The following is a 15,781-nucleotide window of genomic DNA, read 5'->3' on the forward strand; positions in this document are numbered from 1 at the left end:
TCTTACCGAATCGTCGACGAGAGCCGCCGCTCCTTCCGGTAAACGCACCGGAACGCAGGCGGAAGGAGGGTCCGAACGACGGAAGCCGAATTAAATTCTCTCCCAGGACGAAACGCGAACATTTCCCCGAATCGTTCCTCTACCGATGCAATGTTTATATATCGCGCTGCAGGAGACGCGCCTCCCGTGCACGTGAACGAGGACGGGACCGAGGCGCTCGTCCGCCATTACGTTCAGTCCGAGGTCCGAAACGCGAACGTCGTCCAGCCGCGTGCGCGCCGCGCGTTGACAGCTCCTCGGACCGGGGACAACGACGTCACCAAGGCGGCGAGAGAAACGCGTGTGTTCCGCGCAGCGTGGCGCTGCTCCGTCCTCTGCGTGCGTGTGTGTGTGTGTGTGTGTGCGTGTTTCTCCTCGGACCTCCAGCCAGCCATTTTGCAGCCGAGGGTCCGAGACACGGAGCGTAAACCGGAACCTCGGGGCAAACTTTCCGGAGACGAGGGCGAGGCCCCGCCGCCGGACGCGGAGCGGACAGACCGGAAGAGCCGTTTAAACCTGCATCCTAAACTATAGTCCGCCATCAGGCGCTGCGCGCGCGGGGACCGGCTTACCGTGCTGGGAGCGCTTCCGGAGGACCAAATATGTCCGTGCAGCGTAAAGGGTGACGCTGCGAACGCCGATGGGAGGGCGGGGTCAAGGGGAGTTGCTATGGCGCCGCAACCTACCGGGTCCGAGCAGCAGCCATGTTCAGCCTATGGGGGGGGTTGAACCCGCAGCCCCGCAAAGAAAGGCTCTGTGTGCGGTGCGGTGCGGGTTAGAATAGACGGGGGGAGGGAGAGGAATGAAGTGACCCCCCCAAGCGGAGTGTTAAAAAAAAGGAAACCAGAAAGAGGGTTTTTTTTTTTTGGCATTACTTTATTAAAAATTAACCCTTACAAGCCTGAAGACTTGATGCGTCATGCTCAACGGAGAGAGAATAAAAGGTGGCCCAGCGAGCGATCACAGAGTCCAGACAGGAAGTGCGGCCGTCATTGCAGGTGTCGCTGACGTCACGGTGAAGGGGTCGCGTTTACAGCACGTCACGCAGCGGCTCAAGCCGGGGGGGGGGGGGGGGGGGGTTGTAGGTTCACCTGCAGGGCTTGCAGGAGGGGAGTGGCAAAGGGCCATACAAGCACAGGCATCCTTCAGGCTTGAACAGACCATAATCACAGCATAGATACATGAAGAAAGCTGCTCTTTGTTGGAGGGGGGGGGGACACACACACACACCCCCCCCCCCCCCCCCTCTCAGACCGGTCCTCACTCCACGTCATCCGGCTCGCAAGCCTCGATCTCTGAGACCAGCCGGTGAGGGAAGAGTTTATACTGCAACCAGGTGGGCTCTGGAAAAAAAGAGAGGTGCTTGAGAATCCCAAAAGTCTCCATCAGGGGGGGCTGTTTGGGTTATGCAGGGTTTTTACCGAGGTAGCAGGATGGAGGCTGCAGGTTTCCGTCAAAGCAGGTCTGGCTGGCGGTGAGGCTGCACTGCTTGCGAGGATGCTTGCAGTAGAACGTCATGTTTTCCCCGTGAGGGACCATGGCGTCCGTGACGTCGAACGGCCAGCGCTTCAGCCCACCGATGAGCACACGGCTCCGCTCGGCGGGGATGAGGCAGCGAGCTGGGAAACGTACCGGCATAAATGTTAGAGTCCTGCAGTCCCCACGGTGCGTCCCACGTCGTCTTCCCACCTCTGCAGTACGGAGGCGGCGCGCTCCAGCTGCCGTTCGACAGGCACGTGACCTTCTGGGGCCCGTCCAGCAAGAAGTTCTTCTTGCAAAGGTAGTGGATGTCAAAGCCGACTTCGTATTCCGTCTTGTGCACGGCCACCACATAGCCCTGGTCCACGGCTCGAGGAGGCTCGCAGTACACTTCTAAGAAAGTGAGGGAAGCAGTCTGGTTCTTCGGAAGAGCCCTAATCCTTGAATTGCAGGCCATGCAGTGACAGATATGACCACAAGATGGCAGAAAAGCACTGCAGACAACTGCTGCGGGCTTGAAAAGCTCCATACTGACAGATTAATGTTTCTGTCTGTCTCTGATTCAATCTTTTATATATATATATATATATATATATTGGCCCATAGAGATGAAAATGCATTCAATAAATTTGCATCCTACAAATTTAAACAAAAAAGGACAAAATCAAATGCAAATGTGAGCGATTGGATTGGACGCTTACTTTTGCAGATGGGGTGAGGGTACTGCCAGGTCCGGTTTTCTTGGCAGAAGTTCTCACTGCTCCCCACTACGTCTGACCTGCAGGAGAAGAGTGAGAGCGTGACTGAGACGGATGGGCTGCGTGACACGCACAGTAGTGACAGCAGAGCAGCTTCATCCGAATAAAAGTGATGGGAAAAAAAAAAAGGTGTGAATCATTCATTTTCCACCCTTCTACAGTCTCTAAATGTTGCACCGCTCCGGCTCGCACGTCCATTCAGGCTCATCGTGCAGGTGAGTCAGTGTAAAACGGAGTCAATGCACGATAAGACCGTAATGACTATAGTTCAATCAACTGGGAGATCAAAATGAAGCCCCCCACACTCCTCTCACCCAGACAGGCATCTGTAGCGGATGGCGGTTCCGGCTGTAGCGTCGCCCTGGATGCTAAAGATGTCGGTGACGTCCTCGGGCAGAGGGCAGGTCTCGGCGGCAGCAGGTTCGGGTGTCTCAACCTCTGAAGCTCAAAGGAGACGATTTTCATCGTCAGATCTTTTATTGCGTAAAATTATTTCACAAATACTTCAAAAATAAGGGCCGAAAAGAAAACAAAAAAATACCAGAGCTGGCAGGAAAATAGCGGGACAGGCATTCTGTTGCTCGTATCTTGTTGCCTCACCAGATAGCAGCAGTCAGATGCGCCTTTACAATAAGTCACGTGGGCCCACTTTACTTAAATCTGGAATAAGGTGCTATTAAATTCCAGGCCCAAACCGGAAGAGTTCACACAACGCTGATGAAGCCCATAGAAGCAGGTCTCTGGGTTTTTGCACTGGTGCTCGTGTCCTTATTGATGCTGGAGTTGTGCATTTTATTTCAACTCGTGCATGTGGCTCTGCAAGAGTCCAAGCTTTTTGCAGTTTGGTCGTACATTCTGTGAGTGATACTTCTGCATATAATACATAAGGCTTTGTACTATTCCTTTTTTTTTTTACCCCATGTCTTACAATGGCATCGTTGTGTGAGGTCTGTAAAGCTACACTCACTATTTGGTGGCATCCAGTGATTTAAATACAACCTAATAGGAAAGAGGAATGAAAGTGCATGTAGTTTATAGTCGCATCCGGCTTGAAACCATTGTTCCCATTTAGTTTGTGACCCACAGAGGCGTTTCACGGGGGGTGTCTCGTTCTATATAAGTTGAAATCACCTTTCTTAGGTAACGGGGCAAAGTTCAACGAGCCGGTGAAACACCCCCCCGCACCTTTTCCGATCCCGCAGCTATAGCATGTGGTTGTGTAACACCTGGCAGTGTTCATTCCTGGACGTTTGAGTGTCTCACGATCGTGGAAGTATAAATATCAAGAGTGGTACTCGGAGAGAGGCTGGAGCGACCCGGGCTCCATCAAACGTTGGGGCTTCGGAGTTGAGCGCAGCTTTCAAAGACAGAGGCAGCTCTCGCCTGAGGCCTTTCTCAGGCATCTAAAACGGAGAAGCGTTAATGTGAAAATGTAAAGGGACCTATGGGAGAGGAGAGTTACGAGTCTGTTTGGCTGTGGATGAGAGCCCAGAGCCCGGGTTCTGTTCTCACATATCGCTCCCTTCTTCCGCCTCGCACTGCTGCCGCCCACGCGGCCTGCAGGACCAAACCGCCACGGATGCAGGTGTGTGGAATTCATCTGAACATTCCAACACGGGGATTCTGAATCAGGCCGAAGCGTCGCGCGCGGAGCAATTTGACTGAAGCCAGTGATTGTACAGCTGGTGGTTTTACCACCAAACACGCAAACAGACACGAGCAAGAAACCCCAAAACTAAGCAGCCCCAGAGCTGCGTGCTTGTCCTCGGATCCCGTTGAAGAGGCAGACCTTATCAGAGGCCTCTGGATGGAGGAGATGAAAGAGATGAGAGGACAAGAGGATGAGAAGAGAGCAGACGAGAGGAGAACGGGGAACAGAAAGGCCTGGAGCAGCATGAGCAAGAGAGCGCTATGACTCCCCTGCCTGTGATCTGTCGCCCCCACACACACGCACACACACACACACACACACACACACACACGGAAACTACACACCTAATATATACAGAAAAAGTCTCTACCTCTCTTCTATAAACACACATTCACACTCAGTCACACTCACACTGTGTACACGCAGCTCTGTGCCACTTCGACAGGGATCTGCCGCCCACTGCCTCTCCACAGGCATAAAAGAGCTCGACTCACACTCTAGCACACACATGCAAATGACACACAATACAAAACGCTCTCACACGTTCAAAGCCCACCTACCTTCTGCTTGTCTCTCAGCACAAGGAAATCCTACAAGAGAGCTGATAATCGTATCCTCGTTTCCCATCTTTGAAACGCCACAAAGCCTTCAGGGCGAGACGGGCTTCCGACTGCGCAGAGGATTGCTGCAGCAGCATGTTTCGCTTCGGGTGTGTGATTAATGCAGCAGGACTCGGGCCTTTAAAGTTGGAATCAAGCTTATTTTTTTTTTGCCTTTTAACAGAGCTGGCAGGTCGTTCGGGGCGATAGACAAAATTCCCATTTCCAGCTGCTGTGTGATGATGATAGAAGTGTTGATGCCTTTGCCTCAACGTCCTGCTGTGCAGCCTTACAGCACACAAGGTAGACGCAATGAGGCAGCGCAACAATAGAAGGCACCTCTTCAGATTGATCCTTTTTGTTCTATATTTAATCCAACAGGAATCAAACATCACACGGTCCTCTAGTAACGCGGGGCTACTGCCATTCTAGCCTTAAATTGATGGAAAGTCCCCTGTGTTTTCTGGCACCATTTGTAAACGTGTGTTTCTTGTCTTGAATGTGCATCTTTGAAGCGATTCTGCTCTTTAAAGCGATTCTGGTCACGTGTCTTTTCAGTATTTTGCATGCAAATAACTCACACGCATGCAATAAAACATACATACCGGTATGTCTTTCACATAATCAACAGTTCAAGAGTTAAATCTTCAAATCTTCATCTAGCCAATATGAACAACCGAAGCTGCGGTTGCCATGGCGATGAGGAGACTAGGTCCCAGTTGTGCAATATCTCAGTCAACACAATCACAGACGAGTTCATTCCTGAATATCTCTCTCTCTCTCTCTCTCTCTCTCTCTCTGATGTCTTGCATAAACACAAAACGTTAAAAAGAAAAAGTGTTGCATCTCGGCCCACATTAGTGACCGAAATGCATGAAGTGTGCAGATGCAGCCGTTCAAACATGGCGTACCTGCTGCTTCTGTTTCATTCAGGCAGACATTGTTCAGTCCAAGAGAGAAACAAACACAAGCAGCAGCGCCGTTGCAGATGTTCTCTGTCTGCGGTGCGAATTCCTCCTTATGAAGGGGCCAGGATATTAAACAGCACAGAAACATTTTTCCACGGAACTCAAACCCACCTGTGCAGATGGGCTCATCCCCACTCCACTGTCGGTCACCTTGACAACGGCGAATAATTACATCCAAGCCACTGGGAAACGCAAATCTCTGTTTGCAACGCACTTCCAGCAGTGCAGAGAAGGAGTGAGTGGGAGAGAGGAGGCGAGCCACGGAGTTTTCATCACTATGGGGTAGAGGCCAGGGACAAGTTCGGCCTGAGGAGGCGAGAGGGTTGAGAGATGAAGGAAGAAGACCAGACGTAAAGATGGATTATAATCCCGGATTATTCCTCGAGTAAAACAGGAGAGTCACTAGACTTGCTCCTTGCACATGCAATAAAAAGCTTCTGTTTAGCACAAACACAAACTTAAAGCCTGGATTTTGTCCATCGTGTGCTTGCACATCTGAGAACACACACACAGGCTGATAATGAGTGAGGACCACGGGGACACAAACAGATACCTGGAGCCACGCAGCTGAGTCCACACTGTCCGTCACACAGACACTGCCGCTTGTTGCCACAGGCTCTGTCGGATCCGCAGGGCCGTGGACACGTCCTCCTCCTCTCCTCTCCCAGGAGTCTCTCTGGACACGACCCTGTTGTGGAAACAAACACACACTCAAACTCACACCGTCACAGCAATTGTCCCTTTGTTTGCTTGACCTCCATTTATTGCCCCTTGTAAAACTGCAAAGGGTAAACATTCTCCACCGAGGTCGCCAGGTGAACTGGTAAAGGCAAGCTTTGCTACTTCACTTAGTCACCAATCTTATTTTCTTCATTAAAAACAAGAGTGCCTGTGATTGGTATTTTCTCAATCATGTAACTTTGTTTAAAATGTTATTTCACATTTGGACGTCGAATAGGAGTAAGACTGCACCTTGAACATCTCGTTCCTCTTCCACATGTGTTCCATCATGATTAAAAACCACATCCTCCACCCATCCTGGATTAAAGGCCAACATCAACACAACCTAAATGGGTTGGGGGGGGGGCTTAGATAGGGTTCCCCATTTTTCATTTCATGGAATGAAAACATGTGTTCTCTTGTATTCTCCCTGGACACAGCACGTCACTGCGCACGTGCAGCGCTAGTGCACATGATCAACCCAGAACAGCGTGAAGATTTGTACACAAATTGTAGGACAAATCGTAAAAATACAAAATAATCCCTGCTTGTCATGAGATATGGAAGCAGAATTATTGATCTCACTTGTAGGTATATGTCAAAGATCAAATATGATCCAGCTCAGATAGATTTTGTTCAATCTGGTCATTTGGATAAGCAACTTTAATAAATTCATGTTAAACATGTCTGATTGACTGAGATCTGCTTCAACCATTTCACTATTAATCATCTAAAATACACACAACGCCCAGTCAAGACTATATTAGCCCATTGCATTAGTCCTAATGGTACGTGATAATCTTCAAATTGATATTATTTACATTTAATATCATCTACCAGTGTGTGTGTGTGTGTGTGGTGGGGGCACCCAGCTGTTCAATAATTGCATTGCCTGAGGATGCTCCATAATCAGCCTCTCCTCATTCGTCCCCAGCATTCAGCAGCAGTCCAGCCGCTGTGCACGGTTGTTCATACCTATCAGGGGTGAGTAATGAATGGCCTCGGGGGGGCTTACCTGAAGCCTGCAGGGACGACGCCGCTCCAACCACAGCCCACAGGGACAGCAGCAACAGCAGTGCACGGTCCATCCTCAGAGCCGGGCCTCAGATATGAGGGAAGGACACACAGACGCAGCATTTAAAGCCTGGGTGGGTGGGGGGGGGGTACGGGCCGGGCTGGGAGGACACATCTGGTTTGTGTTGGGGAGGAGAGAAATGGGGAACATTCCACTCTGAAGGACCTTTCACCCATTTCTGTTGAGACAGCAGATACGGAGGATGAGCGGGCTGTGGCTCAAACGATTAACAAACATGAGCAGGAAGCAGGAACAACAGGATGAAGAGGCCACGAGTGCTCCTCCGGTACAGCCCCCCCCCCCCCCCCCCCCCCTTGTGTTGTTTTTATTAGTCAATCTCCTGTTGATTTACAGACATGCACACACACTTCCACCGTGAAACGATCCCAGCTTGCATTCTAATCGTTGTACCTCAGCTGCATTGATCAATCTCTATTTGTGAGCACTTTATACCCAAAAACCAGAGAAGAAATTTAATTTAAAATAAAATAAAATAAAAACTCTTTAAATATCCAAAGGGGACCATCATTGGCTTTTGTTGGGCAATAGTGCACATTTATGTGTCGAGGGAAGCTATCGAAACAATTGGTTTTGGGGACGTTTCATTGTCTGTTCTCGTCTAGATTAATCCAGCGGCCATCCATCCATCCATCCATCCCTCCATCCATCCAACGGGAGGCTTTAATTCAACATGAAGCCACACAAAGTTAAACAGAACCAGAGCAACTTAAACAACTTAAAACCCCTGAATAAGAAGCAGAGCGGTAGTGAATGAGGATAATATTTATTGGTGATTTCGGAGAAAATCGTTGACCACATCCAAATAACCAGCACTGAATGGGCTGGCCAATCATGAACACCACTGACGCAGCAAGGCAGTCGTAGTTCAACTAGAGCCACTAAAAGAATGAATCAACCACATCTGAGAGGATATTAGAGACTAAACTCTGTCGGGAGAGCAAACAATCACTGACTGAATGGTAGAGGCTGAAATAAACAAACATATTAATACTGTGCATAGTCCAGACGACACTGGGAATGCCGAGGTCATCATTACGGGAAAGTAGGTTCTGCATGGACGTCGTGTTCGAGTTACTGAGCCACACGTTTAAAATCCATGGCTGGCAAAAAAACAAAAAAAAAAAACAAGGTGGCAGTAGTGTCCAGGTAATGCGTGGAGGTCTGAGACGGGACGTGGAGAGGAGACAGCAGGGTCTCTATCCGTTTAAATCGTCTCTCTGAAGAACCACGGAGCTGAGGAAAGGTTTCAATGTGCAACGGATAGTGTCCAAAATAAAGAAATAATATCCACTATAGAAGAGCAACAAGGAGAGGGATAACCATAATCAGAACAATGACAGAAGCAGTAGCGATTCATCATGGTCAATAAGGGAATTAACCCCGGGAACACCACAGCGGGCAGCGTGCCCCCCCCCCCGTGTGGCAGCACAGAGAGGGTTATAGATAAAGTAAAAAGTAATGCGAGTAAACTGCAAGGATGGAGTAGTGTTTGAAAAAAAAAGCAGTAAATAGCAACATGCTTTGTGGATCAACATAGGAAATTTTGGCTTTTATTTCTCCCAGAAATCTGAGCAATGAACCCCACTCCACTGGATAGGGGACATCGAACCCATGTCCTGGAACACATCTAGTACACAAAATAGAGCAGGTAGGGTAAAGTCATCATGTGCATTTTACTGGGAAGATTCAGCATACCGTGCAACGGCGAGATTTGAACCGGCGCACGTACCGCCGAGGTACAAGAGAGACGTGGGGACAAAATGCCCTTAAACTGACGGGATCAGTTCTAAGTGAGCGCAGATAGAAATAGAGCGCTTGGATCGAGAAACGGAGGGTGAGAAACGCCCGAAACAAAAAGGTAATAGATGAGGAGAAGAGCTCCCCGACGAGGGGATTTACTCGGAACGGGAGGAAGCTGTTCTATTAGAGAAGAATAAAGATTAAAGTGTAGTGCCGGCCTCTTTTCATGGCGTCTCCCCTCGTCTCTCTCCAGCATGCCCATTCCCAGTGACCGAAAAACATAACAGGGAAAAGAATTAAGTGCTTTAGTAAAATCCACAAAAATGTAGAACTATGATTATAATATAACTTTTTGCTCTCTATATTACAATTGTTACATGCATCCTCGCCCCTGCAGCTTCATCCTGACAATGATAATCAAGTTGGGGGCGGGGGGGGGGGGGGACCCGCCATCAATGGCCGACCGGCCGTTAAACATCTTCCGACTCGTCTGTAATAAAAAAAGACGTTGACCGTGGCTTCCCCCCGTTTCTATAACTGTGTAATATAGAAAATGTACAAAATGATTCTCCAAATTTGCTCTCCCTCTAATTTGTCTTTAAGTATTATAAAAATATACAATTCTCCAATAACAAAACTCTTAAAAGTCGCCTCTCTTTTATCTGTTAAATTATTCTCTCCATCTTTTACTTTTAAGAGCGGACACCTCAACGAAACGAGACACCTGAGCTTCATTACACAGAACCTTCTCCAAGTCTTATACATTCATCATCAAAATCATCGTCTTCCTCAACATCCTCACAATTTCTCTCAACCCCGTTCTGTCCATCATGCCCCCCCTTAAAATTCTGAGTCTTAAATGTATTCCAGCTTTTGTTCCTGCCGTCGCTCCACGCCTCCATCACTGGTCAGCGAGACGATTCTCGTATTTACTAAGGATGCTGCGGCAGCGGCCCAATTCCTTCCTTATCTCGGCCACTTCCTGTCGGAGGGCGGCGTTCTCTCTCTCCAGGTAGGAAGCACGCACGGATATTTGGTTCTCTTTGTGGCGGCGAGCGTCTCGGGAACGCTTTGCGGCCTCGTTGTTTTTGTACCTCCTGGTCCAGTACTTCTCATCCTAAAACAAAGGCACACGGAAGCAGATCGGTGATTAAATGATTCACCCTAACTGGTAAGCCTCTTAAGATATTTCCAATAAGTACTTCAATAAAATTGTCAATGACTGCTCAGATGTATTTCATAACAAGAGTGTAGTACTCTTGCGCATCCTAACTGCCATCCTGTTGCTGCTAATGTGGGTGTTTGGCTATGAATGAGCGTGGGACAGATTCCTCTCAGATTCTTCATCCTCGGAGTTTAGTTTGATGCTAAAAGCAAATATTGAACACAAAACAACCAACATCCCATAATCGCCGTCAGGTTTTCCATCTATTGTCGAATGTAGAATTACATTTTAAACCTTTTCTGATAACAAGTCTGAGGAGGGGGGGGGGATCCAATTTCTATACCTACACCTTCTGCATACTGAATTATATTCTATTGCTCCCATGTTATTATCTCACTGGGCATTTTAGAGCTCTGAAAATTATATAGATTTTTTTTTTTTTTTTCCTATTTTTAAGAGGACTGCATCGGTGCATCATTTCTAGTTATTTTGAATGAAAAGGCTCCCGGCGTTAGTCATTTCTGCTCTGCCTCTGCGTGTGTTCAAGGTCTGCGCTTCCGTTTAACGTGGCATTGTGTGGCTTACAAATAGAGCTCGAATTAATAGTCACTTATGAACAAAAAAGGTTCTCAAGTGTGTGCTTTTACCGCTGAATTAATCATGCGGCGGTTTTGGACTATTGATTGCACAAAACGAGCCACGCAAATGACAGGCAGTTCTCTAGCGTGTCTTCATGCCAGCTAATCGTGCCTCTGAAAATAACTAGTGAGTGAAGACTCGCCTTCATGTTGTCAGGCACTTGGATCTTGCGTGCCTTCTTGATCATAGGCTGCGGTTTGAGCTCCTCTTCGCTGAAGGAGAGCCTCATGGGGTCGTAGCTCTGCTGGCCAGAGGAGCTGGACAGAGAGTCCGAAGTATCCATGTCAAACATCCCGACGGCATCTGGCCCGCTGCCGGTGGGCGTCAGCAGAGGTGGACAGGAGGAGGAGGAGGAGGAGCAGGGGGACTCACAGGAGTCATTCATGTTCGTCTGGCTCCCTGGAATCAAAGCCAAGAATAATATGATTTACTGCATCTATCTATCTATTTATTTATCCAGAAATGGGTGATGCTGACAATAAACACAGTGGCCAGCAGGTGGAAGCAGAGAGCTACTTTCTTACTGTGATAAACAACACATTCCTTTGCCCTCCATTGCTTCCAGCTAACTGAGGATGTTTTTTTCAACTGGCTAAGCTATAATGGAACAAACAGGTTGCTGTTAAGAAAGGATCAGTAAAAAGATCATGATTTTCATCAACACCGTTTATAAGCAGATTAGCACCCCTAAAACGAAATAAAGTTCTATACTCGAGAAACTAAAAAACTCCAGCAGACCAAAGCCAATATCCAGAACCGATGGAGAAACCTAAACGTGGAAATGTTGTGTCATTTTTTTTTTTCACCTCACTTCTTAAAACCTGTTTCTTTAAGTGGGGCCTCGCTCCACCCACTAAAGTCCCAATGCACCTAAACACGACTGACTTTCCCACTCTGCCGGAGCACAAGACTAGTTCCTGCCGGATCCTCAGTTCAGCCAGTTCAGTCACAAAGACTCTGCAAGTTCATGCTAGGGAGGGTATGAGCTCGTCTCCGTTTGATCCAACTAATTTAACTTAAGACAATTATTCCATTTAGCAAGGAAGGAGAATAGTGTCCAAACTACAAATCGGGATTAGACTGCAGCCTCACTACGTTAACACAGGGCCGTATCAATAGAGCCTAAACACAGTCTAACAAAGATTGGGATAAATACATACTGGGAAACACTCAAAGTTCAAAGGTTTGTCATATTATGTACTATATCCTCTTATCATGTCTATATATATATATTGCTTGGTAACTAACACATTTCATTTTAAGGATGTTTTTATCTAAATATCATTAAGGATACACCTTTCAAAGGGTGTATTTGCATTATTATGCAGTTATACCATCTTTATATCAGAGGCCTATAAAGGGCCTAACATAAAAGTAATATGGATTATCATAATTACCTGTGGGATGATATGTACAAGTAGTGAATATATGGGTGTTTCCTCTATTAGGAGTAGTTCTCGTGACTGGATAATGCTTACACCAGGCTAAGGTGCAAAGTATTCTCTCTTGGCATTCCCCATGTTCCACCATGGCAATGTCTCCATAACACAGTAACTCAAATGGAAGAGTGCTTTTTCAGAGACACCAAGAGGAAGTCAAGCATCATGGATATGCAGCGGCTCTCCTGTCGGAGGCCAAGATCCATGAAAATATTCAGGTTTTTATTTTGAGTAAACTGCTCCGTAAACATGACAACAGGAACCTGGCAGGGCACGGTGCATGAACACTTCAAATACTTCACGCTGCTATGGTACAAGGTTGCCTCTCCCCGCGTTTTGGGACACTGGAATGCGGATTTACAAAGTTAATTTGGTCCATTCCGTGAACTTGAGATTCGATTTTCATAAGAAACGATCCGATACGCAACTCGGAGCGTTTCTGGACTCCGTACAACAACACGAATGAAGGCCTGGTGTGATTGTTTGTCATCAATCAATAACGTAGTGACATTATTTCAGAAGGTGCTGTTGGAAATGCATCCTCAATATTGGTGATCAAATTAAAAGATTTTCAGTTTCAATCTTCTGGAGAATTTGGCAAGAATGATTCGCTCTTCAGCGAATTCAAACTTCACATAATGAGACGCTTAACATTTCAGCCTGAACATCGGTACGCTTGATCTCAATCAGAGCGTTGACCGAGTTGTTTTGTCTGAAATTCAGCAGCACGGGGAAACTTCCTGTTGCCCTGCTGGTCCCTCCCCGTGCAGGCTCCGCCCCCCCCGTGTCCACTGGCCCTGCCTCTAGTTCCCTCACACCAGGAGCTCAGCCTCTGCACGTGTACTGACGCGTACACATGGCTGTGGCGTGTGAAGAAGGGAGCGATTTTCAGACACGCAACCACAAACACCCCATACAATTCTCTCTCTCTCTCTCTCTCTCTCCCTCCCCCCTCCCTCGCTCTCATATTGTGACCCTGCTGCACATTAATTATTGGCTAGTGCTGATTGCGTTGTGCACTATAGTGCACAGACTTGTCACGTGTCAAAGTGAATCCTCTCTGTCATTGCTATTGAAGCCGGCTCATCGAGTCGCCCCACTTCCTTCTTCACTTCCACCTCGTCGCCTCAGTCTTCCTCCCCCCCCGCGCTGCGAGACGGAAACCGATTTTCCGACGTTGTTGCTGAGCAGCCATCTCTGGATTCTCTTCCTGTGCATTTGCGAGCCATGTGGCGCTGCCTCCCGTCGTCAGCTTGTCCCCCCCACATGACAGAGAATTGCTGAGTCACCGTAATATAAAAGCGCAGAGAGCGGTTTGCTGAATCACTGATCTCTGGCCACACAAGCACGCCATATAACCTTGATTACACTTCACCGATTGTGACATTGTAGGGTCTACTGGTCTCCTATCGGGGGGGACAATTTGTCTCTTTCGGCTTGTCAAGTTTGCGGAGCCGTCTTCCGTGATATTGCTGTTTTGACCTGATACTGACAAACCTTGAAGAATGAAATGTCCTTGTCCCCCCGTCCCCCCCCACCACCACCACTGTCTGATTCAACCGTTAAAAAAACCCAAAATGGGCCCCGTCAGTGAACTCACCGTGCAGAAAATCACTCCCTCCTGCCAGGCTCTGCGGCTGAGCCACCTCCAAGCCAATGAGCGATGGCGAAGAAGACGACGAGGGCGATGAAGACGAAGAGCCAGGTGGGGATGAGGGCGTTGGGCACTGGGAGCTCTGGTTGGGAACGGCCGACTGGGAGCTCTGCGAGGGGATCTGAGCCGAACTGGAGCTGTTGTTGTTGTGCATGCTGCCCATTCCGTTTTCAGTCAGAAACTCCTCCAGGTCCATGTACTGGAGCTGGAAGAGGCCCCCGTCTGCAGGCAGGGTGCGGTCCCACAACAGCGGCCCCAAGAAGTGGTTGAAATTTCCAGTTCCACCAGCAGCAGCGACGTTCCCGTTGCCTATTCCACTGCCGTTCCTCACGGGGCCGACTCCCAAGGAGTCCTCGTCGAGGTCCGGCCTCTCTTTGTCTGCCAGAGAGAGAGAGAGAGAGAGAGAGAGAGAGAGAGAGAAGAGAACAACCATTATTCGGATTGACTCAAGATGACGAAGGAAACGTCTAAACTGTCTTTGCATAACAAAGTTCCATCTTTGTTTTATCCTGAGGATAATTGATCGCTAGCTTCAACTCCATATTGGTGGCAGGTTTACCCACACACACACACACACGCACACACGCACACACACACACACACGCACGCACACACACACACACGCACGCACGCACAGATGGACCAGATGGTAGCCGAATTGCAGAATTAAGCAAGAGCCAGAACCAATTTGTCATCATAGCATATACATAATCTCCAGAACAAATCGGAATATTGTTAAATGAACCTTTCAGAATTGCAATAGAACTGAGGCCGTGGGTCAGCACTTATTTTTAATCCTGGTCCTAATTTGAAGTGGCAGCAGGACATCATAATCCAGCCGACAACATCGTGACATTTTGTTTTTGCTTCACAAATACGAAAAGTCTTGTTGCAAAACAATTGATGCTTGAAGGCAGGAATAGAGACGATTTATTCCTGCTCTATTATTCCACGTGTTGACGCTCCTTCGAGCTGGGGGGGGGCTCACCTTTGACTTCACACGCAGCTTTTAATCTGTGGTCTCCCTTCATGGGGTGCTGCAGGAGGGACTTCAGGCCCGTCATGGTGGCGAGGTGCCCCCCTGTGAGGGAGCCCCCAGGCTGAGTGCAACTCCCAAACTGTGGGCTGGCACCAGCTGGGAGGTCAGGGGTGGGAAGCTGGGTGAGTTGCCTGGACATCGTGTGACCACTGTGGGTTTGCAGAGACACCCGGGGGGGGGGCGGGGCGGGGGGGGGCACTTCAAGGGGCGTGGCGAGCTGACCAAGTACCGACCAATAGCGTGCAGGATGACTGCGCGCGAGTGAGTAGGAGGGCTGAGGGGGGGGTAGAAAACAGTCTTCAGAAAATGTCCACGCAGAATAAAGCAGCCATTGAAATGTAATTACAATGCAAAGTTTGACAAGTGATTATATTTTGACAACGTATATTTAAAAAGCACTTTTTCTTTCTTTTACCTTTCTGTAGTTCTGGAGCGTCGCTTAAATCCTTGCGGTAATAATTTCCTCGAAATATTCCATCGCAGATGAAGGTTTGTTTTCTGATCAGCAGATCGATCGGCGTGTGGGAGGAACGCTCAGACCATCTGAGCCAGAATGCGTGCACATAATAAAGTGCAGAGGTGTGGACGCAAAAAAAAAAAAGTGAAATCCACAGACTTACACGGACACGGAAACGTTTCGACTCGAACTTATAAAGTCAAATTAAAACAATTAAGTCGCTCGACACGTAAAAAAAAAAAAAAAAAAAAACTGTAAAGCTTGCAAAGCTAAGAATAAGAAAGAAAAACACGAAGCGAGAGAATATTTAGAAAATAAAAACAGCGACGAGAGCCGCG

General features: G+C 48.1%; 2 protein-coding genes across 2 annotated transcripts; both read right to left on the reverse strand.

Moving 5' to 3' along the window:
- Positions 1-1,286: 1,286 nt before the first annotated feature.
- Positions 1,287-7,302, reverse strand: ntd5 (ntl-dependent gene 5). Its single transcript, XM_068757977.1, has 8 exons — positions 7,230-7,302; positions 6,048-6,182; positions 5,606-5,800; positions 2,591-2,720; positions 2,220-2,296; positions 1,729-1,911; positions 1,461-1,658; positions 1,287-1,382 (listed from the first exon to the last, which is right to left on the reverse strand). The coding sequence occupies exons 1-8, from the start codon at positions 7,300-7,302 to the stop codon at positions 1,300-1,302; spliced, it is 1,074 nt and encodes a 357-aa protein (XP_068614078.1). The 3' UTR covers positions 1,287-1,299.
- A 751-nt stretch (positions 7,303-8,053) lies between these two features.
- Positions 8,054-15,746, reverse strand: dbpb (D site albumin promoter binding protein b). The gene is made up of 5 exons (XM_068757548.1): positions 15,402-15,746; positions 14,936-15,260; positions 13,894-14,325; positions 10,997-11,253; positions 8,054-10,167 (listed from the first exon to the last, which is right to left on the reverse strand). Exons 2-5 carry the CDS (start codon positions 15,123-15,125, stop codon positions 9,952-9,954), a joined length of 1,095 nt encoding a protein of 364 aa, XP_068613649.1. The 5' UTR covers positions 15,126-15,260; positions 15,402-15,746; the 3' UTR covers positions 8,054-9,951.
- Positions 15,747-15,781: the final 35 nt, after the last annotated feature.

The sequence above is a fragment of the Brachionichthys hirsutus genome, chromosome 3 (genome assembly GCF_040956055.1).
Source record: "Brachionichthys hirsutus isolate HB-005 chromosome 3, CSIRO-AGI_Bhir_v1, whole genome shotgun sequence".
Classification (NCBI taxonomy): Eukaryota; Metazoa; Chordata; class Actinopteri; order Lophiiformes; family Brachionichthyidae; genus Brachionichthys; species Brachionichthys hirsutus.